Source organism: Streptopelia decaocto (genome assembly GCF_964273445.1).
Source record: "Streptopelia decaocto genome assembly, chromosome: 5".
Classification (NCBI taxonomy): domain Eukaryota; kingdom Metazoa; phylum Chordata; class Aves; order Columbiformes; family Columbidae; genus Streptopelia; species Streptopelia decaocto.
In genome coordinates this window covers 67625858-67648470 of record NC_138659.1, presented here as the reverse complement: position 1 = coordinate 67648470, position 22613 = coordinate 67625858, and the positions used below count along the sequence as shown (strand labels likewise).

General features: G+C 40.4%; 1 protein-coding gene across 24 annotated transcripts in view; it reads right to left on the bottom strand.

Annotated features, from left to right (window-relative positions):
• Window positions 1-22613, bottom strand: part of TACC2 (transforming acidic coiled-coil containing protein 2) — a 144037-nt gene that overhangs the window by 114515 nt on the left and 6909 nt on the right. For 5 of the 24 annotated variants that reach the window (XR_014184176.1, XM_082053908.1, XM_082053891.1 and 2 more), the window contains 4 exons: window positions 16092-17543; window positions 13806-13883; window positions 12076-12135; window positions 1788-1960 (listed from right to left, as the gene is read on the bottom strand). Coding sequence is in view for 23 of the 24 variants with exons in the window: in XM_082053908.1 (XP_081910034.1) it covers window positions 1788-1960; window positions 12076-12135; window positions 13806-13838 (266 nt within the window). In the remaining variant the exon portion in view is untranslated. Of the gene's footprint in view, window positions 1-1787; window positions 1961-12075; window positions 12136-13805; window positions 13884-16091; window positions 17544-21083; window positions 21193-22613 lie in introns of those variants that run through there. The other 19 variants (XM_082053899.1, XM_082053892.1, XM_082053890.1 and 16 more) reach the window with 14 other exon arrangements.

Genomic DNA, 22613 nt, shown 5'->3' with positions numbered 1-22613 from the left:
AATTCAGCAGTTACCAGCACTTATCATTTCCCTCCCCATTCTCTTTTCCCCTTTCCATAATATAACCTGCATGCTGATAAAAAACAGCAGAAAATGGCAATTCTGTTGTCACAAATCACAATCGATCACATTTTAAGTAGCTTACACATACATACACACACATACAACATAGTCATTATGCACAATATTGTTGAGAGAAACTGTAAGCTAGAGGATACATATAGTATTTCTTAACCATAATAAGAAATGGATAAAATATGCATCCAAAACTCTCTTCTGGTCTGAGTTTACCTCACTACTTCAAACATATTTTTTTCTAACTAGTGTGAATGACATCTATGACTTTCCTCATTCGACATGGAGAGACACTCTCAAAGACATGAGGAACTCATCTGAGGAAGACAGTTCATGTATGGACCTGGTGCTATTAATATATATAGTAAATTGATGCCACATTGGAAGAGAAATAGTCATAGATCTCTAGGAAAGAAGTGCAACCTTTCGTCACTTTAAACTTCAAGTCAAAACACCTTTGTCATTGTAAATTGACTTTGCAGTCTTAACATTGCTCAGACTTTATTATTTTCAGTGAATAACTAGGATGTGCCAGTGGTAACCTATTGAACTGGAAGAGCTCCATATCACAGACAAACTATTCCTTCCAAAAAGGAAGGACTTAAAACTGACACAAACTGTTGCATGAAATCAATAATTTCATGCTTAGTCATCATAATTTCTTATTAATAAAAAAAATAAAAGGAGAAGAGTTCATTGCCTGGGATGGCACTAATTTAACAGCATTTGAAATATTTTCCTTGACTGTTGTTGGTTCTTGTTTTTCACTTCTCAAGTTTCCATCTTTCAAAGACAGTGGCAATCAGAAACGGCAGCCGGGGTTGGTGGAAACAGAAAAAGGCTCAAATCACACATCCACACTTGAAAAGGATGCAGCAAATCTTTCTGCAGTGAATTCCCCAATCGTAAAGAAAATATGTGAAAACACTCTAAAAGGTGCCCACAGCCTAAAAATCCTACAAATTTATCAGCAAGTTACTGGTATTCCTTCTAAATTGTATTTGTCATTCTATCCCAGGTAACATTGATGATCTGTAAAGTATTCAGTGCTACATTAAAATCATGCTGGTATTAGATAATTTCTTCATTACAGCAGATTAAAACTTGAGTAGCATGGGAAAATCCAAGTAAAAAGCGTTAACACTTCAAACGAAATATTCCCTTAGGGACATTTAATAAAATCCAGATTGCATTATCTTCTGCAATCCCTAATAGCACTGGAGAATACCTTAAATAAATAAGACTGCTTTCGGAGTTAATCAGGTGGATTTAAAGACATTTAGAAGAGTGCAATGCTAATAAATATTAGCTGGGTCTGTAATTTTTAGTAGGATTGTTATACAGAGCTGAGCGTGGCATTTTGCAGTTGTGTACATCTCCACAATCACATATGGCTACAAAAAACTTCGATGTTTCTCTGTCTCAGATGAGAGTTTATTAGTATGAGCAAAAAGCACGGGAAGCTTAGGTCAGGGGTTACTACAACAGCTGGAGTCTCATTTAGAGCTCTGCAGTAAGGTCAGAGAGTCAGTTTGGTAACCAGTGAGCAGCTTGTTTGGTCAGGTTATTGTGAAGACCACGTCATCACCATCCATCAGGATGGTAGATTCTGGAAATCAGTTATGGAAGAACAGAAATGTAATGAACACCCCCCAGCTATCAGCAGCAGCAGGGCTTCGATTCTGTTCCCAGAAAGAAACTCCATTTCTTACCTGGTGGGTGCTGGAAGGGACGGGGATGCACACTCAGCCAGTTGCAGAGCAGCAGGAAGAAGACCTGAGATGTCCTGACCTCCAGATCTTTCTGTGCTGTTTTCCTGAGGGTTCCTTTGTAAACTGTGCCCATTACCAGGAGTCTGGCCTAATTCTGAGTCTTGTGGAGTGCTCTAGAATGAAAAAAAGAACAATATTTAAATAGCTACTGCTGCTTTGGAGTACAGGAAATTTTGGAGAATACTTAAGCATAAGGAGTTTTTTTCTGCCCACTGATGGACGATTTCTGTGGTAGATTTCACTACTTCGATGGAATTTTCAGGTTCCAAAGCCAAACCATTTTTTTTTTGTTAATGACATAAAAACAGAAGGAAGTGGTTGAGCCAAAAATAAATACTAGGAAAAGAACAGGGAGAGAAGAATGCAACAATTGTTCTAAAGCTTTTACCAACCCAATGAGGGTATCGTCTTCTCATTTTCCAAGCCTGGCAAATGCTTCCTTGCTAAGCGAGTTTAAAATGAGAAAGGATGGAAACAAGCTTTGACACTCATAGTATTAGCAGTATCTTTGGAGTGGAGTTAAGAGATAAAGCCAACCTCAGTCAAGACCCAGCACTTGAACCCAAGTCCAGATTCTTTCCCTTCCACTTCAGCAAAGCTCAGAGTGTCTCTGACCTGAAACGCAGGGCCTGATCCCCACTGCTCTGCCTTGCCATAATAACAGCTACTGGAAATTCTGCAGTTGCTGTAGCAAATAGCTATAGAAATGCTGTTAGACAGATGTGGGAACGCTGCATCACCTCTTCTCTAGGGTAAATATTTACCCAGGATCTTCATGCACGGAGACATGCCTCTACATGAGCGTGTTAGCCTTATTTTGTTACTATTGCAAACTTGGTTTTGCTTCAGGAGGACGAGAGTCCTGTTCAAGTGTCAGGCTGCTTACAACAGGTAGTGGCACCTTTCTGTTGAATGTTTTTCTTTGCAGAAGTATCTTTAGAAGGCACAGAAGAGCTGGTAAGAGCTGCTTTGAATGGTAGCTGAGGGTGTTCAAGTATAACAAAAGAACTTGAGAGAAACAATTAAGTGTGAAATAATAATATCAATGAAATAATATCAATAATAATAATATCAATGAAATGCACAGCACGCAATTCCAATTAATCTCTTAGGGTTTTCTTCACTCTCAGTTTTTAGGTTTATTTTGCTCTAGAAGTAGCCATTGTTTACAAAACCGAACATGGTGAGCTCTCACACAGCCAAAGGCTTCTTGTGATCAGAGCCAGGAATGAGAGACACCCAGTGGACAACAACAGCTCATGTAACGAGCAACCCCAAAGGTCAGGACATACTCAAAATACAAAAAGACTTCCCTCAGACTTAAGGCAAATTTGATTAACTCTCATATCCTCTGCCTTTCCCTGGAGGAACCCCTTCACTACAGCTCTGTTTGCAGAAGTTTCCTTTATCTCACCGTTTTCCGCTGGGATAGGCTCTTGGTTTCATGATTATTAAACACTTGCCCAGCATGTGCTGACATCTGGCATTTGGAATATTTACCTAAATATATATGTTGGCCCAGAAGTCACAGTATATGGAAAAAAAATACTAGAACATCAAGATTTATACAAGGAAATTTGTTTCTTCCAGCCAGAAGAGAGAGAGAGAGAACGCGAGAGAGGGAGAGAGAGGGAGAGATAATGAATGAAGGAGAGAGACAGAGAGCTGACCACAGCAGTGACTTTGGGGGCCACATGTGATCATGCTGGAGCATGTTCATGGCCCACCTGCCACTCATAGACTATCATTTGTCCGTACCCCAAAACCTCTCCTGCTTGTCCGATGTTCTTCAGAGAACACAACAAGATAAGGTTCAGGTATTTACATCTTGACAGAAGAGGAAATTCAACTAGATGGACCCAACTCCATGGAGAGTCAGACTTGAGAGCCGTGACTCGCCGGGAAGCAGGACAGGGAAGGCAGCGGGTTGGGATCTCACAACAAGCCACACAAGGCAGCCACGGTCCCACACTCCTGCTCGATGTATCACGTCTTATTGCTCCAGCTCCAGCTGGGTCAGTCTGGGAGATGGGCCACAAATGAATGTCTCACAGGAGCAGCCAAAAGCAGCATAATTTTCAGGCCATTTGAAGACTCCTCTCCTTTCCCAGCAAGACCGGGAGGGTGGAGAGAACCACACAAAGAACCTCAAGAAATTAGGCCAATTTACAAATTTGTCCAGATGCCTCCAGCAGCTGGCAAGAGCTGTGAGAACAAATTCTTTATTTTCCCTCCTCTCTATAATACTAACACCACCTCAAATTTTCTTCAGTTGATTTGGCTGCCAGGCAGGAGCAACACCTCACGGCTCTCTTCAGAAGATGAAGAGCTGCTTGTTTTGTCTCCTTCTTCTAAAGCCTCTGTCATCTTCCATCGCAGAAAGGAACGCAGCAAAGAACTAAGTTATTAACCTACTGTATTCTTAGTACCCACACAAATTGCTTGTAATAAATCTCTTGTTCATAAGATCAGCTACTTAACTCAAAGGCTCCTTTAGGTTTTAACCCTCTGTTCTACTGACCTGCAGTCATCCCACTTTTGGAGCCACAACATACCAGGGATGCCTCCCGCACACAAATCCCTAAAGTAAAACTGCTTTATGTGCAGAGAACAGGTATCCTCTGAGTGTCCATCCACAGCCATGGATCCCACCAGCCACATGATAATCTCATCAGCAGCAAGCACTCAATTATGGCACTAGAAAGAAACACTGCTCGTCAGCCTGTCATGCAATCAATCCCATAGCACGTTGCTACCAAAGCTCAAATAGCACTAACAAATATTAATATAAAGAGACTTAACTCAGTGGTTGCACCTGGTAGGTACTCACAAGTCAGCAGTGCAATTATTCCAAGACAGTTTCAAACCATAACATGGAATCAGGTTAATTTGTCATTGACTCCATTCACAGAACACTTTGGGGCCAGAATAATTTTGGTGGAAATTTGCTGGATTTTACTTTTACTATTCATTTCATAATTCACAAGTTAACTACATCTTACAGACATCTATGTGCCTGCTATACATGGACACCTCATCTCACCCAAACTGGGATGTTTCCACACAAGACACAGAGAAGGGCCCATGTTCCAGTGATTTTATCCGCTGTTACACCAAATCTTAATATCTAAACAAAAACAGAGGGGCAGATCGAGATGGCAAGAAGAACAATCACAACAAAACTGGTTACTTATGTGCACTGTTTTGAAAACTACTTTTAATATTTTCCATAGGTTGCCCGGGAGAGACTGGTGGGTTTTTTTCCTTCTTTTTGGGTTTGACTTTTCTTGTTTTTAAATAATGTTGTGCTTTCAGCAATCTGATGTTTAAGAAGCTGCAGTTCATCTCCCAGCCATTCCTAAGCAACTGTCACTGGCCGCGGAAAAATCTGACTCTTATTCTTGCAATTCCAAACAGGACCAAATTTAACATATATTAAAACAATCTTTGCAACGTAGCTCCTGGTGGAGCAGAGAGGAGTTGGAATTGTTGACATCCCTTTTTCTTTCTTGTCTGTCAGATGTTTGAATGATCAAATAGTGAAGTTGCCCCCTTACCTAGTCAGGCAAGAGCACACATGGCCAGGAAAGTATATTTTCAAAAGTAGCTCAAAGGAGGATTTTAATAATTTTAAATACACCTTACTGTAAATATTTTAATGCAAAAGGAACTACTAATATTCCAAGACATAGGAAAGCTTTATATGTTAGTCTTCTACATTTACTGTATTAATTTAATCATCACAAAAGAACATGCTCTGTGAATCCCTGCCAGCCAGCAGAAAAACCTAATTGAATTTCTCTATCAAGTTTTCAAATTTAAGGTTTTTTATGCAAATCAGGTGCTGAACTCGTTTTACAGAGCATGCTTTATTTTCAATTAACATCTGTGAAAACAATTAGAAATACTACGTTTTGTTCAAAACTATCATCAGAAAGCTGCTGTTAAATAAATTACTTTGAGGTTCCAACACATACGGCCTCTGAAGTGATTTACTACAGAAGCTTGCAGCTAAATTTGCTCTACATTAATTTCAAATGTAGCATACTCCTTTTTGAAAAGGATTCTGAGAGTATAAAATGTTACTTAATAGAAAGACTTAAAGAAATAATTGCATTAAAATCAGAACAGAGAGGTTCTCAGCAGTTTTTCTTTAAATCTAGGATAATTTAAAAAAAACAACAACAAGCACACCAAGTTTGTTACAGACATTACACAAACAACAGAAGGAAAACTAAACAGCCCATAGTTTTTTTCCTTTGAGCCAGCATACTATTTAAATGAATAAAACTCATTGTCTCAAAATAGGAAATGTAATTTGCATTAAACCTTTCCATAAGTATTGGGCTCTGCAGGAACACAGAGTAAATCTACAGGATCACTTTATTTTCCTGCTGACTTTGAACAGGAGCTTAAAAGTTTAAAAAAAAAAAAAAGGAGGAGAACTCCATAAACACTGTAGCCAAAAGGATTATGTGCTCTGCTGTACTCTGGCTGAAGTTACCATGCCAGAAAATTCCTTTAGTGCTCCATAGGAGCCTGTGTACAGTGCAGTCCCAAAACAGGGACTGTCCCCTCTCGGTTCAAAATCACCACAACAGCATCAGGCACCATCACATCCTTGTGTCACCGCGATTCCAGAACTCCTGTGTCTCAACAAGTCACCAGGCTCCTGGTCCCAGAGAACAAATCGGCTCTGGTTTTATTAATAAACGGCAGCATTCACACTCAAACCCCTCCAAATAAGCGAACTGCCTTTGATTCCTCTTTCTCCTTTCCCTCAAGAAAAGTTGTTTCCTTTTACATCTGCCCTCCACAACATTCCTCCACTGCCATACATCCTTTTATAGCCGTTGCTGGGACATGCCATCGCTCTGACTCGCCCAACACAATATTTGAGGAGTTACATGAAGTTTCCATTCCCACCAACCCCCCCTGGTAATTGGGGGGGAAGTTGGAATAAGCCTTTACAAACCTCAATCGATAAACCAGAACTCACCTTTTCTTTTCCTCCATATCTTCCATCACAAGTTGTTATTTTTTCAGAGGGTTTTTAAAGTTTGCCTGCGAGAAGCGTTGGTCTGCGTGCCACCACCTCCTCTGGGGACGGGAACAGGTGGATGCTGGGACACAGAGCAAAGGTCGGTCCCGCAGCACCCAGGCTCTGATTTCAGGATCAGCCCCAGGAGGACGGGGACACTGTCCCCGTCACAGCCACACGTCTGTGGCATCGAGCAGAAAAGCTGCATATGGGGCTCTTTGGAAAGTTCCCACTGCAATATTTTACAGCAATTGCTCATTTCACTGCAGGACTGGCTGTAGAGGCAGGGAGTGAAACGTTGTTCATCCACAGCCTTAATCAATAGGCCATCCCTCGTTATCTTTATTGTACTTTAGCATTAAATCTATTCCTTGAAAATGAAACTGAGAAAATTGCTTGCTGTGATTCTTAAAACAATCAAGTTAACATAATAGTTCATTAATGAATCTGCCTGATACTTGCTAGAAATCAATCCAGATGAATAACCCAGTCTATGTCAGAAAACTGGATTTAAGAACACTTTCAAAGTTTGCATTTTTCTAAAATCAGAATTGCACAGGGCACACAGTTGGGAAATCATATTTTTAAAGTGGCTGCTGAAATTTTTTAAGACAAAGCAGGTTTTAGGAGCTACTTTTTTGCTCTTCTATTTTTGTTTTCTTACTGTTCTACAGGTACAGTAACTGAGCAGTGAATTATCTTTTTCAGTTTTTATATCCTCAGAGAACCATTGTTTCTCCACAGTTTGGAGAAATAGTACCAAAATAGACGAAAATTAGATAATGAGTTGATATTGCTTTAACAATCAGAACTTTTAAATCAAATCAGCAAACATTGGTCAGCCAAACTACCCATCACAGGAGAGTAACAAACCAGTATCTGACATTGGGTCAAGCTTGAACTCTATGTGACAATCAAGATCTGAAGAATTACACCAAAACTTGTCTCTGTCACATTGCAGGGGAGCTAAATTCTGATTTTAATAAACAACTTGTGCAGCAGTTTGCATGGTTCAGTGCCTGCCCCTTGTCGAGAGCAGCTGGAGTGCAGCAGTTTAGGGGGGGGTGATCGGCATGAACTCTTGTTTTTTGCTTGAACTTTACAACTCCTTGATCAGTTGGATAGAATCATGACATGATCAGAAGCACAAAGCAGACTCTTTGCTTAAGGGAGATTCTATATAGATTTTTGCAATTACAGTAGGGGTTCTTTTAATCAGTAATGGTGTAATTTGCTATTGCTTCTGGCTTGGTTTCTTTGCCTCTTGCAGAAATAGAATTACAAGTTCACGCCTTCTCTAATTCAAATCCTCAAAGGGACAGGAATGCAAAAATTGACATTTGGTGGAAGCCTCATTTAATCTGCTTCTTACAAATACAAGAAGCAAAGCAAAATATGATACAGTAACAACAATACTTTCAAAATGCTGGTTATGACATGCTATTGTAAGTACTTACAACTGCTCTTTAGAGAAAAGGGGTTTCTTTCCCCCCTGAGAAATACCTGCTGGCTGCAAACATAAAAATAAACACTGGTGTATGTGTACAGATATATATAAATATATATAGTCACCATCTTATCCTTGGTTTAGCATTCTTCACAAAACATACAACTTCTCAGCTACAGCACAAGCAATTCAAACCTTCAGGCTTCATTATTGGTGTTTATGACCTTTCCCATCCACTGAGGGTACTAAACTGTTTATCTTCAGGTCCTTGTCATGTCAACATAGGTATCTTCTCAAAAACTTGCTGCTCTGTTTAAGTCTTGGTCTGTTTGAACATACATAGTCTGAGTCTGCGCTGGGCTAAATGAAGCGTAGCCATGTCTGTAACTGGCTTCATGGTTCTTGTTAACCACATTTTTCCATCTGTTTATATCATCTATTTTCAGCAGGCAAAGGAGAATTCCTGGTTATCCTTGTAAATCCACTGGTCTTGCTGCAGGTCCTTATTTTCCTTTGTCCCTTTCCTGGAGCTGGATGAAGGCCTGATGAGTATGTAGATAATTTGCTTAACAACAGCAGGTGCATGAGATACAGCAGGAAAAAGAATAAAGTTGATTATCTTGGGAAAAGAATCTTCGTCCTATAACTTGCTGTTTTCAGTCAATAGAATTTTAGCTAAAGCAGCTTTCTGATGAGGGGTTTTTAGCAGCCTAACAATAAAGCACTTGGGAAGATGCTGTTAGATTTATATGAAGTCCTATTGGCAAAATCATCTCCAAGCTGAGTTCTAAACCCTGTTGTGCTCCCCAGCTGAAAGCATTTGCTTGCCTAGTAATTTCTAACTACCCACAGCTGTGGAAAATGAAGGTGCAACATTTTCACACTATTTCTAAATGGAGAAATGTGGTAAACAATTATATTATAAATATAAAATACTTTTCATCTCTACCCATAAATGTATGTTTCCCATTAGAAGTGGTGGTGGCATTACATTTGCAAAGGAAGCTTCAACCATTAATTCAGAAGAGAAGGAATAGTTTTCCAATTTCCTATTCGCTATGCTTTCAAATTAAAAACCCTGTCACAACTTTGAATCTTTGTTCTTCTTTCATCTTCCCTCCTTCATTCACAAGGAAGACAAGAACAAGTATAATAATTATTCATTGCAGTGAGAAGTGTCCCAGAATTTGCTGCATTTGCATAAGTGGACATATAAGTCTCTCAAAACAGACAATGCTCTTTTTGTGTAAACTCAAACAAATACTTGGCATTACTCACCATAGAATATTGGACCAGTAGTAATTATGATTATAAGTAAGCATTAATGAGTATGGTGATGGGAGGGATGCTAGAATGACGTGAGCATCAATAATGGGCTCCCTGGCCAGTACCCAAATGCCAGCAACACCCTCTTGTGGGCAAACGTTGGCTTAAAGGATATGGGGCAGTTCTGTCCTGTGCACTCCTGATGTACAGCAGATGAAATGGAAGGAAAATGAAAGGAACAACAATTTAGGGAGTAAAAGAGGTGAAGGATGTAGATACAACAAACTTATAAGCCTGTATAAGGTACCTCATTAAAACACTATAGGCAGAATTATTATGCAGGAAGTGGGAATGTATTTTTGTTCCAAATTGAATATAAGCAATGGAATGTATAGAGATGTTCTTGCACTATTCAAAAATGTATGTAAACACACAGTTTAAGCACCTGAGCTCAGAGGAATTTGCCCAGTTCTCATCTGTGGGAATGGAGACTAAAGGCTGGGAAGCTGCTAATGTGCCCAGTGCACCCTCTGCTGATCCCCGTAATGCTGGGATCTGAAAGAAGAACCGTGTCAACTAACCAGATCCATCATTTTGCACAGACATAGAGAAGTTGAAATATAGGATAAGTCATAATGCAGAATATTAACTACAGAATGTGCAGCAGCCATATTTATTCGTAGCAGTTAAATGCAGAAACCCCAGCAGGGACACAACATGATGCTTCAGACAAATAGACGCTTCAGAAGTTGTGGTCCTTCTGGCCACTATGCATATGTCATGTACCTCATACATTTCACCGCAGAAAACAAACAAGAAAAAAAAATATAGCCACATGTTAAGATCTATGTTTAAAGAGAAATGGACGATAACATAGATGTGGGATAACCTGCTTTGTTTGGCTAGTTACTTATTCAGAAAACAAAGGAGAAGAAAGGACAAAGCAAAATATATAGGAATAACTTATGCAGTAACTGACTTTGAAATTCCCTCTTCAACTGCGGAGCAAAATACACGCTGCTAGAATTTCAATTCAGCAGCAGCTTTCACCTTCAAAGAGCTTTACAATTACTTGGTAACTTTGGCTTTTCTGTATTCATGAGAAAGGCTGTGAAAAATGACAGCTCTCCTCTTTAGAACTTCACAGTGGCAACAATTAAAAACCTGAGTTAAAATAATTACGTATTAGAAAATAAGCTTGGGTTTGTTTATAAGTGGAACTTTATCAGCTGGCATCTGAGCCCAGGCTACCAGAAGTATCAAGAGCTGAGAAAGCACACAAATACATCACTGTCTACAAAACTGTGAGCCTTTTCATTTTATTATGGCCACACAGATTATTTTTGAACATCTGGCTGTCCAGAAAAGTCAGGAAAAAGCCTGAGGACAGACCTTGTTATTCCTCTATACCATCCAATGCATTTGGATGGATGAAGGAAGATGTGTTTAATGGGCAGCATGATGGCTGAGACCTTCTCAAGTTCCAGAAACAGTGGTACGTTCCATAGCTTCCCATTAAGGAGCATTTCCTTCACTTCCCCTGTATTTTCCCTATTTTACCTGTGTAAAAATACCTGTTCTTCTAGACTGTTTCATTTTCATTTTAAACACATTTCTCTTCACGTGGAGTTTTGCTTTTCAAGGCAAATACACCTCAAAACCAGCTTATATTTAGTTATATTTGGGATAAGCCCAACATGCTTTGCCACTGACAGCCCCTTGTTTGGAAGCCAGCTTTGCTGATCCTACAGGACAAGGCACAAACCTAAAACCTCTCAGCAGCCTGGACTTTGCGTTCTGTTACATCAAACCAGAACATGGTGAATATACGTAACATAACTTTGTTAAATACGCTGCTGGCCCCAGCTTTATTTTATCTAAGCATTACCTTTGCTCATTTCTACTAAATTTAATTGTATTTTCCTCAGAGGCTGGTCTTTACGAGACAGATTAGGTATTTACTTTTTAAGTGCCCACTACACCCTTCATAGTAGCACATTTATTCCACGGATCTTCCCTCTTATTAAATGAGTTCTAAACTTAGCGCAGGCTCTCCCATCTTTAATACAAACCATGTGTATGGCTTCCAAATGACTCAGCTGAGAGCCAGAGCTGGGCCATGGTGTTCTCTGATAAATACATAAACAAAAACAACAGCTCCTGTCAATTGGTAGAAGAACAACACCCACTGAGCTATTTTAATTGTGTTAGAGTTGGAAGGAAAAGCAGCATGCAAAGAGGGTCAAATCGAGGCCGTTTCTCCAAAGCGTAGATTGCCACCAAAGCAAAAAAGTTAAAAGAAAACAGATTTGTTTTTTTACAACTTGCTGAAAACTTAAATGTTGCTGCCTCACAAACTTCCCGTCAGTGTGAAAAACAAAAGCCAGAAGCAGATGCAGAAGAAAAAGCGCGGCCAAGCCTGATGCTGACATTTTGAAATGCAAACCATGCAAAGGAGTTTCATCATCCACTACCTGCTGTGCTCCTTGGTTTGGTGGTATAAGGATGACTTTATTTGCGCTGGGAACTTCTAACTAAAAATGAACATATTTAAGCGTTTCATCGGATGCATAAATTTTCACTATTCATTAAGCAACACTTTTTCAATAGCTATTCAGCAGATTAAGTAGCTTTTAAGATTTTATTATTACTTCTTGTTTTTTCTCTTATAACAGTGACTTTTAAAGTAATTTGGTTTTCTAGCATTTATTTTCTAGCATTTGTTTTGTTTTGGGTGTTTGTTTGTTTTTTAGTGTGAAATGGAGACGAGAAGCTTACTGTCCTTATTAGAAAAGCTTTTCATTAAATTTCTTAATAAATTCAATAACTTTAACTAAAGTGTTCTGAAGAAATGTATTTGACATTCAAAAACTTCCTAAGTGAATGTTGCATGCGTTGGAGAAGAAATTCTCATTACTTAGTTATAGGAATTAACACATTCACCTCTTTGCAATCCCTTAAAAAAGCTGGGACCAAATCTCAGGCTAACAATACAACTTGCCCGGAACAACTGAGAATCATAGAAGATTTTTCTTTTAAAAATTCCTTATGAAAAATCTGGCTAAATTTTAATACTGATTCCCTTGAGAAGGTGCACTTTGCAATGCACAAGCTACAGCAGATCTGCTGAGACCTGAATTGGAAGGAAAATTAACATTGGTGCATTTTATCGTCTACCGTAATGTATGGAAGAAGAGGGAATGAAACATGTATTGGTGTTTTAACTGTTCAAATTAATGAATTACATCATTTATTCAAACTTATATCAACATAGTAACTTCTAATGTAATTGTATACCACTTGCCATGGCATATGGATTCCCTTCATTTCAAGGGTTTAAAAATAAATCAACACACACCAATATCACAGTATCACACAGTATCACAGTATGTTTGGGACTGGAAGGGACCTCAAAAGATCATCTAGTCCAATCCCCCTGCTGGAGCAGGAACGCCTAGGTGAGGTCGCACAGGAACATGTCCAGGCGGGTTTGAATGTCTGCAGAGAAGGAGATTCCACAACCTCCCTGGGCAGCCTGGGCCAGTGTCTGTCACCCTTACTGAGAGGAAGTTTTTTCTCAAATTTAAGTGGAACCTCTTGTGTTTCAGCTTGATCCCATTACCCCTTGTCCTATCATTGAATATGCATCAACAATGCATCCTTGTGAAACAGGTATAAATTTCTCAGTGCTCTGAGGGCGCCACAGACATCACCTGGCTCCTGGGACTTCCCCCCATCCTGCCCATGGCCCAGATCCCATCCCAGTTCCGCCAGCAATGCCATAGGGTGCTGGCGTCCTGCTCCACCACAGCCATGGCCCCCACAGACTGACATTCTTGCCCATCCATCTCAGTAGGAGGCTGCATCTGCCACTGATTGTCCCTTAGTTACCCCCAACTGCCCCCCAACTCCCAGGCTGGGGAGGGGGATGCTCCAGCCCTGCTCACCCCATGGGGATCCTCCACAACTCATGTCCGTGTCCCCAGGGAGCAACCACCAGCACTTGGTGCCATGTAGCAGCGTCATTGCCAAAGGAAAAAATCAACCAAACAAAACGTTACCTTCAATTACCATTAATGACACTTAAATAGGAGCGTAACTAGGAGCAGAAGAAAAACGTGGGGTAAGCGGGTGGTGAAACTCATTTCTGTAGGGTTTGCTCTGGGCTGGCAGGGAAGGAAGGAGCCAACGCTGTCATGCTCACCTGGTTTTCTGCACTGCTGTTCTCATTGCCCATTGTGGTGCTGGTGACCAGTATCACACAGCAAGTAAAGAAAGATCACTGGAAGAAAAGAAAAAGCTGTAAGGCTTCTGTGAAAACAAACACAAACGCCAAAGCAACCAACCAACCTAAAGAAAGGGGAATAAAAAACGCCACAACACAAAACTCTGGACATTTTAGAGGCTTGTCATCTCAGTCACCCTCTTGGCATTCAGTCGAATCATGATTTTAAGTCATAAATCCTAATGGTTTTATTTTGGAATGTGTCTCTGCTGGCTTCCCTACACTGGCTTTATTTACCCAGAAACACACTCCCTGAAACTCAGCTTTGTTACTCTGCTTCTGGATTATCCCGTGTCATTTGAGCAGAAAGGCATTTCCCTTGCCCAAGTTACTTTGGATGGATAGCCCATATGAAAACCTTATTGTATTAACTATATTCAACCCACTCCTATGCCTCAGAGATCCTGGACTAAGCCGCATACTCACATGGTCAGAACCACATTAAACATCACCCTTACTGTAAACACAAACAATTTTCCATATGTGCACTCAGCTTTAAGAAAAAGTCATTTTTTTTATCCTTATCACTGGAGTGCTTTTCATAGGCATTATTTTGCTGACAATTTTATGATCTAAACACATTTTCTTTACAGTTAACAGTATCCGCACGCCTTAATTACTATAGGCTTTATACTAGTTCAACTCTAATTATTTAATTTCAAAAAAATCCTTGGAGCATTAGAACTACAACCAGCAGCTCTGGAATGAGTGTCTCCCCAGGCATCACTCATGTCTGTATTCTTTTGTAAAGGATACTCAACAGTAAATGCACACAATAAAGATTCACTTATAGATATTTACTTCTTGTTCTAGACATTTTATTTTGAAGGCCTGGAATTTAAATTCACTGTGTTTATTGTATGATTGGATAGGTAAAAATCACACACTCTCTTATTATTTTTTTCCCAAATGTGAGATTCATCTGTGGCATATGTCAAGAAAAACTTAATTAAAGTCAAGCTGTAGAAGAAAGATTGTGGTGTGTTAGCCAAGGAAAGCATATAAGCTTTTAAGGAATGTTATTACTTATTCCTACAGTACACTTTTTTTAAGCTTAAAAGATTATTTTTATTCACAGGAGGCTTGGAGAGAGAGGAAAGTTTGGTGCCGTGCTCTGTTTAAACTTGAGAATCTTCAGGGGATAGATTGGTGCTTGAACTTGCCCCTGTTGAAATCCCTGGGGCCGGGATTGCACTTTTAGAGATTAATTAGCAACACTAGGTTTTGTCTGCTGAGATTACTGCCAAATCCTCTCCTGTTTTAAAATAGCACTGAACTAAATTAAAGGTTCTATGTAATATTTTCACAATCACTATTCCCCAGTATGAAGTACTCCTGCATGAAGCAATGTGCACAACCAAATGTTTTCAGTCCCAGCTCAGTGAAATGTTCCAATAAAAGAAGTGAAGATTATAATATTTTAAATATGTATTGATATAAAAATATTCTCATGTTGTTAGACCAGATAACTAAGGTTCCAATGGACAGAAAATAAATAGTAACTTTGCTATAGCAATAAGCTTCCCGCAACAGGCAGCACATTTCCCTAGGAGTGAATACAGGGTGTTTCAAAAAGATGGACCCAATTTCAAAGTAATTTCAATTTCAGCCTGTATATTGGCATTTCTGTGCACCTGATATTTTCTTCCCAGCCCTTTTTCTTTCCCTAGAGTATGAAATTTCACGATTGTCACACAATTCTTGCATTACCAGCTGCTTAACAATGAAGATAAATGTCATAAATAGGAAATAAAGTCATTATAGATTCTCCAATAATGAGACGTGATAATAATAATTCATGAATTACATTGCAGAGTAACTATGATAATTTTTCAGATTACAATGTTATTGAAATCCTTTTAACATACATTATTTCTAAAACATTTTCCTAATGCACCAGCGTTACTTAGGTTGCAAACTACAAGTGCTTTATGATGTGTATAGAATTTCAAATAAACATTATAAACATGCTAAAAATCCATACATTAAATAAACATAGGTTAACCAAAAGATAATCTTTCTCATCTTTCTATACTATCTTTTAAAATTTACATGTCGTTATTAAAATTATTTTAACATTACATATCTTGAAAACGGCTCACTGGTAACAAATTGGTCTGATCAGCCCGTAAAGACTTTAGTACTTGTGCAGAAAAAACCTGTTTTCCTGAAAGCGAGTGAGAGAATGTTTAACTTTGCACTTACATTCCTTGATTAATCTTGCAGCTTTGGATTCACTGACACTTCTAGAGCACGTCTTCAAACCCTTCTTTCCATCTTCACCTCACAGGTTTTCACCTTATTTTCCTCCTACTTCTCCTCAGACTGACATGAACTGTGGGTTCTCTTGCAGGGACCCACCTTCAGAACCTGCTGAACAACCAACTTGCCTCCACCCCAGGCAAGAAAAGAAAACAAGTTAAAGTTCCTCCCCCGGCTCCTGGGATCCTGCCATTGCTCTGCGTGTTGTAAATCCAGCACTCATGTTTTTCACAAAAGCAACCCCAGAGAAAATGGATTTTGGTTAAAACATACTTCGCTTCTACTGTGCCTCGGCTTACGGGTTTAGGTGATGCTTCTTGCACCACAAAACTTGTTCCGTCAAACAGTAAAAACACCACATTGAAGCCATGCATGGATATATTTCAAGGGAAAATTAGTATTGGGGGGAATATCTATTCAGCATTTTGTTTTTAAGTTTGTTTATGTGTTTGTCTTTAATTTTCTCATATTACTCTCGACAGCTCTTGGCAATACCTGCTAACAAATGTTCATGTTCCCTTTCAGGTTATGCTGAAATAATTTCCCATTTAATCATCCCGAAGGGTGGAGACATGACAAAAACCCTTTGAAATGCGATGTTGCAAGAAGTACTGGTTTATGGCTGCACTAATTGTCATTATTAATGCTCATTGTCCGCTCCAGTAATGCTTCCACCAAGGGGTGCTCGGAAAGATGGCTGATAACAAAAGACACTGTGTTTATCATTAGTGGCAACTCCACGTGATTAACCGGTTTCTGTAGACACCAGTGGTGCTCGTTGGTGCCACACAGCAAAGGAGTTGTCACCTGTGAGTGACACCTCAGAGAAGTGCTGGGCAGCATGACTGACTCTGGCATGACAAATTCATATCTGACATGAATAAGAGGCAGGAATTTTACCAGGTAGCTATATACTCCATGCTGGTTTTCCTGTGGTTGTTCTCTCTTCCACGAAGTCTTGGTCTACAAACATCTGGCTGGAGAACATTAGGCATGGGAAGAGTTTGAATGAACAGTCGCAAGGTCAGGGACTACTTCTGTAATCTTTTTTGTTGGTGATCCAGCAATTCAAGCCTCCAGCATTATTATACCACCTTAAGCCACTGTTACTGATCAAAGAATTCCACAGATCAGAAATAAATTACTTGTATTCCCTGAGCTTTTTCAGGTCATAAAGTATATACGAGTCACTTTGATGGCATGTGGGTAATACAATATGTCAAATAAACCTTTGCTATACCTCTAAGAGTTCAAGATGGAAAAGGCAAGATCTATGGTGACACTGGAAAACTAAAAGACGTGGAAGTGGCTGTCACATCCCATTTTCTCTGGTCTCCCAGCTTGCTTCAGAATCCAGAAAAGCTGAAGTTCATCAAATCAAAATTCTAGTGTGCTCTACCATAGAAAACAAAAGAGGACATTGTAAAATTCGTTGCCTATAGACAACAAATTACGCAAAGTTTTTGCTTGGGCTCTCTGCCATGAATTTACAAACAGGGATCCTATGGGAGCTCAAGTAAACACAAGCCTGGTAATACATCCTCACTCCTGCTACCCGCATTATTTCCTCATAAACAGAAACTGAACTCGTATTTGGTGCTATTCCATTTCTAAAGCTAAGGCCAGAAAACGTCACAAAGTGAAAGTGAAGAAGCTGCCTTGCACAACAATTGTCTAGGACAGACTTTGGGGAAAAGGACCTTCTGGTAGTGGATCGTGACTTCTGACCCACTCTCATGTCTAAACGAGGATACACTCAGGTTTTATCCCAACCATCCCGAGCAGCACCTACTCACTGTGAGTTGTTCCCACCTACACAGATGCTGCTCTTCTGCTCTGTTCCAGTATGAACTCAAACCAGTTTGCATAAACCACTAACTGCGAGAGCATTCCTCATCCTCTGATGTCTCCATTTGTTCTCTTTGATTTCATGATACAAGTGCTCACATCAGGCTGCTTTACTATTATATGTTGGAATTCCCCTGTGTTTCCTTATCCACACTTCATGCTCCATCTTTTCTTGATCAGACGAAGATCTAACCCAGGAGGACTGGGGGACTCAAACTAGGGGAAAACACAGCTCAGACTTAAAGGTAAGCTATGTAGTGGGTTAATGAGTTAGGCATTTCAGTAAGTCCAAATAATTTGTCACGAGTGATCAAATTTAATCCTAGTATATACAATATTTGGTATGCATACCAATCACACGCCGCTCAGATATGTTAGTTTCTTATATACTGAATACATGCTACTTTAGGTATTTATGTAATACAATTTAGTTTGAGCTCATTTTACTTTACGATATAAATACTGCCTAAATAAGGGGAAATGTTTTTATGTTTCTTACTTTCACGATTGATGCTACACATAGAGCATTGCAAAGCTCTGCGGAAGCACTGAGTGTGCCATTGCACAGCAGTTACTCCCACAGGTAAGAGAAGAAAGGGGAGGTGCTCAGAATTTCTCTCTTCTCTCATCTTGACGTAACTAATGCGAAATCTTTCATAGTTTCTGCATAGTAGAACAACATCATAGAGATCTGCAAGAACGACTCATCTATGATAGACCTTCACCCCTTGTTTTCTCACAGATTCTAAAATACCAAATATCAAGATCTGGGAGGGAAAACGTAACCCTGTGAGAACTAGTAAACACGGAACGATTTAAAAGTGCACAACTTGACAGGAAAGATGTTGCTTAGCAACATCAGCAGCTGGATCTGCTGTAAAATCGTGAGGTCGCTTGGCAACAAAAAGCTGAGCTTGGCCTTTTGTGCGAGTTGTGAAGCGGCGTTTTGCTGCCCTTCCCCCAGCATAACCAGAAATTGTCTGGTGGGGCTGCACCGCTGAATACAGGGTAGGAATGAGGATTTAAAGGACAGCAAGTGAAATGGGTCTTTGATGCAGCCCAGCCCTGGCTGATTCGCTCCACTTAATGTGCAAGTATCAAAGAAAAAAACAGGGGGACTGTGAGTACCTGCTACTAAGAGACAAAACAATATTTTATAAAAACAGATTAAGACAGTTAAAAGGATGCCAGTGCACTGTGGGGTTTCAACTGCAGCACCAGAGGTGGTTGAGTTGCAAAATCACAGTGTTTGGGGGGGAACTGAATGGGAATTATTTTGCTACAGTGTGAAACCTGGAAAAAAAACAACATTGTGATTCAAAATTCTTTTGACTTCTGATGGGGTTCAACCTCTTCATATAGCTAAAGTGTTTGGGAAAGTTTTATTCAGGCTCACGGTAAAGACATACTTGGATATGCTAATGATAACACTTACAGAAAGATGTGACCACCTTATCATACATAGCACCCTTACAAGTGATTTTAGAAAGTAGTGAGACACATAGTTGCTGCAAGACTTTACCTTTCTCTGTCAGGATAGTACCTCCTTCCCCTTTCAAATCTTTTAGTCTAAACATTTGTGGCACAAATGGTGTAGAAGAGGACTCATATTTCTTTGGAGATTAATTGATTTGCCTAAGGTATAGTAATAATAATAACAAAAACCCCAAGTGGCAGAACTGGGATGTCAGCGCTGGCTTCCTCAGCACGCTCCAGTTGCCAGACTATGCTGGAATTTGAGTTAATGTTGTTCAAGCCTCCACCAGAAGGTATCCTGCCTAAAGCAGCATGGGGGGCTAACTTTGTTTTACGTTCTACCTAGGAATATTCTCCCAGATGTAAAAAAAGAAGTCAGTCATTTCAGCTTTTAACTGAACTTTCATAATACTCGATAGTTTCGCGCAACAATAAATGAAAGTGATTCTGCAAATCTTAGGTGTGGTTCTGTTGCTGAAAAGAGATTTTGAGTGTCACACTGGACACCACAGGGTATCCTGCTCATCCCTTAAATGCCTCTCTGGAAAACATGAGTCTCAGGTAAGTTTTGTATTTTAGCTCCCAGTCCCACAAGGACGCTCAATGCCCACACCTTTGGATCTGAATAATCTTTCTCTTGAGCACGGTGCATTAAGTGTTTCAAGCACATATATATTTCCTCTTCTTTGCAACAGCTGAAGATGTTAAAGTAATCCAGAGGACCTAGTCTTTAAAAATTATGCCAAAAGTATTTTTCAAAATATATATGATCTAAAAAATAACATCCAAGTATTGGAGCATTCCTCTTTCCAAACCACATTTACACCAGCAGTTTTTCACCAGATTCCATATGCAGCACTTAAATTGGTGGGAAGGCTGTTGATCCAGACAAATCACACAGCTCTGCACAGCAGCACTGACTCTTTTTCTGTCCACATGGAATATCTGCCAATGGAGAGCTGGATAAAGGCTTTGTATTTAAATTTGTAATGCCACAACCAGCTAACAGGGCTTGGGAGCTATAGGGGAGGCTCACCTGGTCACCCTGTGCCTGTCATTGTGTAGGATTGCGAATTATTTCCTTCTTATTACTGCCTGCCTTCTATGAACAGCTGATTATGATTTATGAAAAATATCTCACCCATATTTGGTTTATAAGACAGATATGACTGTATATTTCAAGTCCAGAGCCAACTTGGCAGAGCGCATGTGTGTTTTCATGCTCTAAATGCACAGTCTGTCACTCAAAGGATCGCTGTTCCTAAACCTCCAAGATGAGGCAGGACCAACAGTACTCTGACTTGGGGTAGTTTTGGAAGGAGTGGTGGGAGGTTTGAGGTAAAGGATGGATTTCTCTGCTCCCAGTCTGCCTGCTGTGGTGACCAGTCACAGCACTGGGGATGGTGGGACACAACTCAGAGAGACAAAAACCCATATTATGTTGAGTCAGAAAAGGAGACATAAGTGAGGTGGGGACTGGTTGGTTTAACATCTCCAGAGGCACGTTTAAGGCATGGGAAGAATGCATCACAAGGGGAGTTATTTCTTGCCTCTTTTCAGGTTCTTTCTCCTTCAAACTATTTTCTCTGCTGTCCCCTCTGTAGTGTTTACCTTTTTCATCTGTCCATGCATTCCTTTTTTTCTCTTCTCCTTGGCCAAGATACTCAGAGGAAATACAAGTGAGAATCAAGAGTTGCCACAGGGTCTGGTTTTCTGAGAGCTGAGGACAATGGGAGAGAAGAGGCAGAGAAGCTGCTCAGATCAGGGATTCCTTCCTTCCTTCCTTCCTTCCTTCCTTCCTTCCTTCCTTCCTTCCTTCCTTCCTTCCTTCCTTCCTTCCTTCCTTCCTTCCTTCCTTCCTTCCTTCCTTCCTTCCTTCCTTCCTTCCTTCCTTCCTTCCTTCCTTCCTTCCTTCCTTCCTTCCTTCCTTCCTTCCTTCCTTCCTTCCTTCCTTCCTTCCTTCCTTCCTTCCTTCCTTCCTTCCTTCCTTCCTTCCTTCCTTCCTTCTTCATAGAATCATAGAATGTCCTCAGTTGGAACGAACCCACAAGGATCATCAAGTCCAACTCCTGTCTCTGTACAGGACAAGCTCAAATTTCACACCATGTGTCTGAGGGTGTTGTCCAGTTGTTTTTTGAATATTTGGGCTGTGACACCTCCCTGGGGAGCCTGTTCAGTGTCCAGCACCCTCTGGCTGAAGAACCTTCTCTTCATGTCCAACCTAAGCCTCCCCTGGCACATCTTCCTGCCATTCCCTCGGGTTCTGTCGTTGGTCACTGAAGAGAAGAGCTCAGCCCTGCCCATCCTGCTCCCCTTGTGAGGAAGCTGTTCCCGCCATGAGCTCTCCGCTCAGTCTCCTCTTCTCCAGGCTGAACAAACTCAGTGACTTCAGCCGCTCCTCACACAGTTTCCCCTCCAAACCCCTTCACCAACTTCGTAGCCTCTTCTGGACACTCTCCAGTAGCTTTATATCCTTTTTATCCTGTGGCGCCCAGACCTGCACGCAGCGCTGCAGGTGAGGCCGCGGAGCGGGACAATCCTCCCCTTTAGCTGTGGAGCCTGAACCAGCTGTTGCCAACTGTCTCGCCCGAATGGCGGGTGGCAGCGGGATTCCAGCCCCCCTCCCTTGGCCTGAGGTGTGTGGTGACATGTCAGTTGGCAGCTCGCAGCTGTGTTCTGGGCTCCATGCTCACACACCCTTCATGCCCACACAAATATCGCAGGAGAGGACTCATTTTGGGGCTTCTGGAAAGTCTACGGCACTCAGAGACTTTCCTTGGGCTTATTGATTTTTGGTGCTGACCCAACACAGGTACATAATGTATACAAACACATATACACACATGTATACATTACATATTATGTATATATTAATGCATATATGCTATACAGATTATATCCTCCATCCTTAGTTAGACACCATTTAGCCTGAAGCCGTTTTTCATAATTTCATAATAGCTGTTTGATCACCGGGTGAGAAAAAATGAGATTATAAACTCAGCTACTGAATATTTAGCAGTGAGCATTATTCTCACCCCAGATGTGCTGTATTTTACCAGTAGTGAGGGCAGGCTATGAAAATAATTGTCTCAGGAGATTTGCACATAAACTGGTTTATGAATAGCCAGAGCAGGGGTAGGT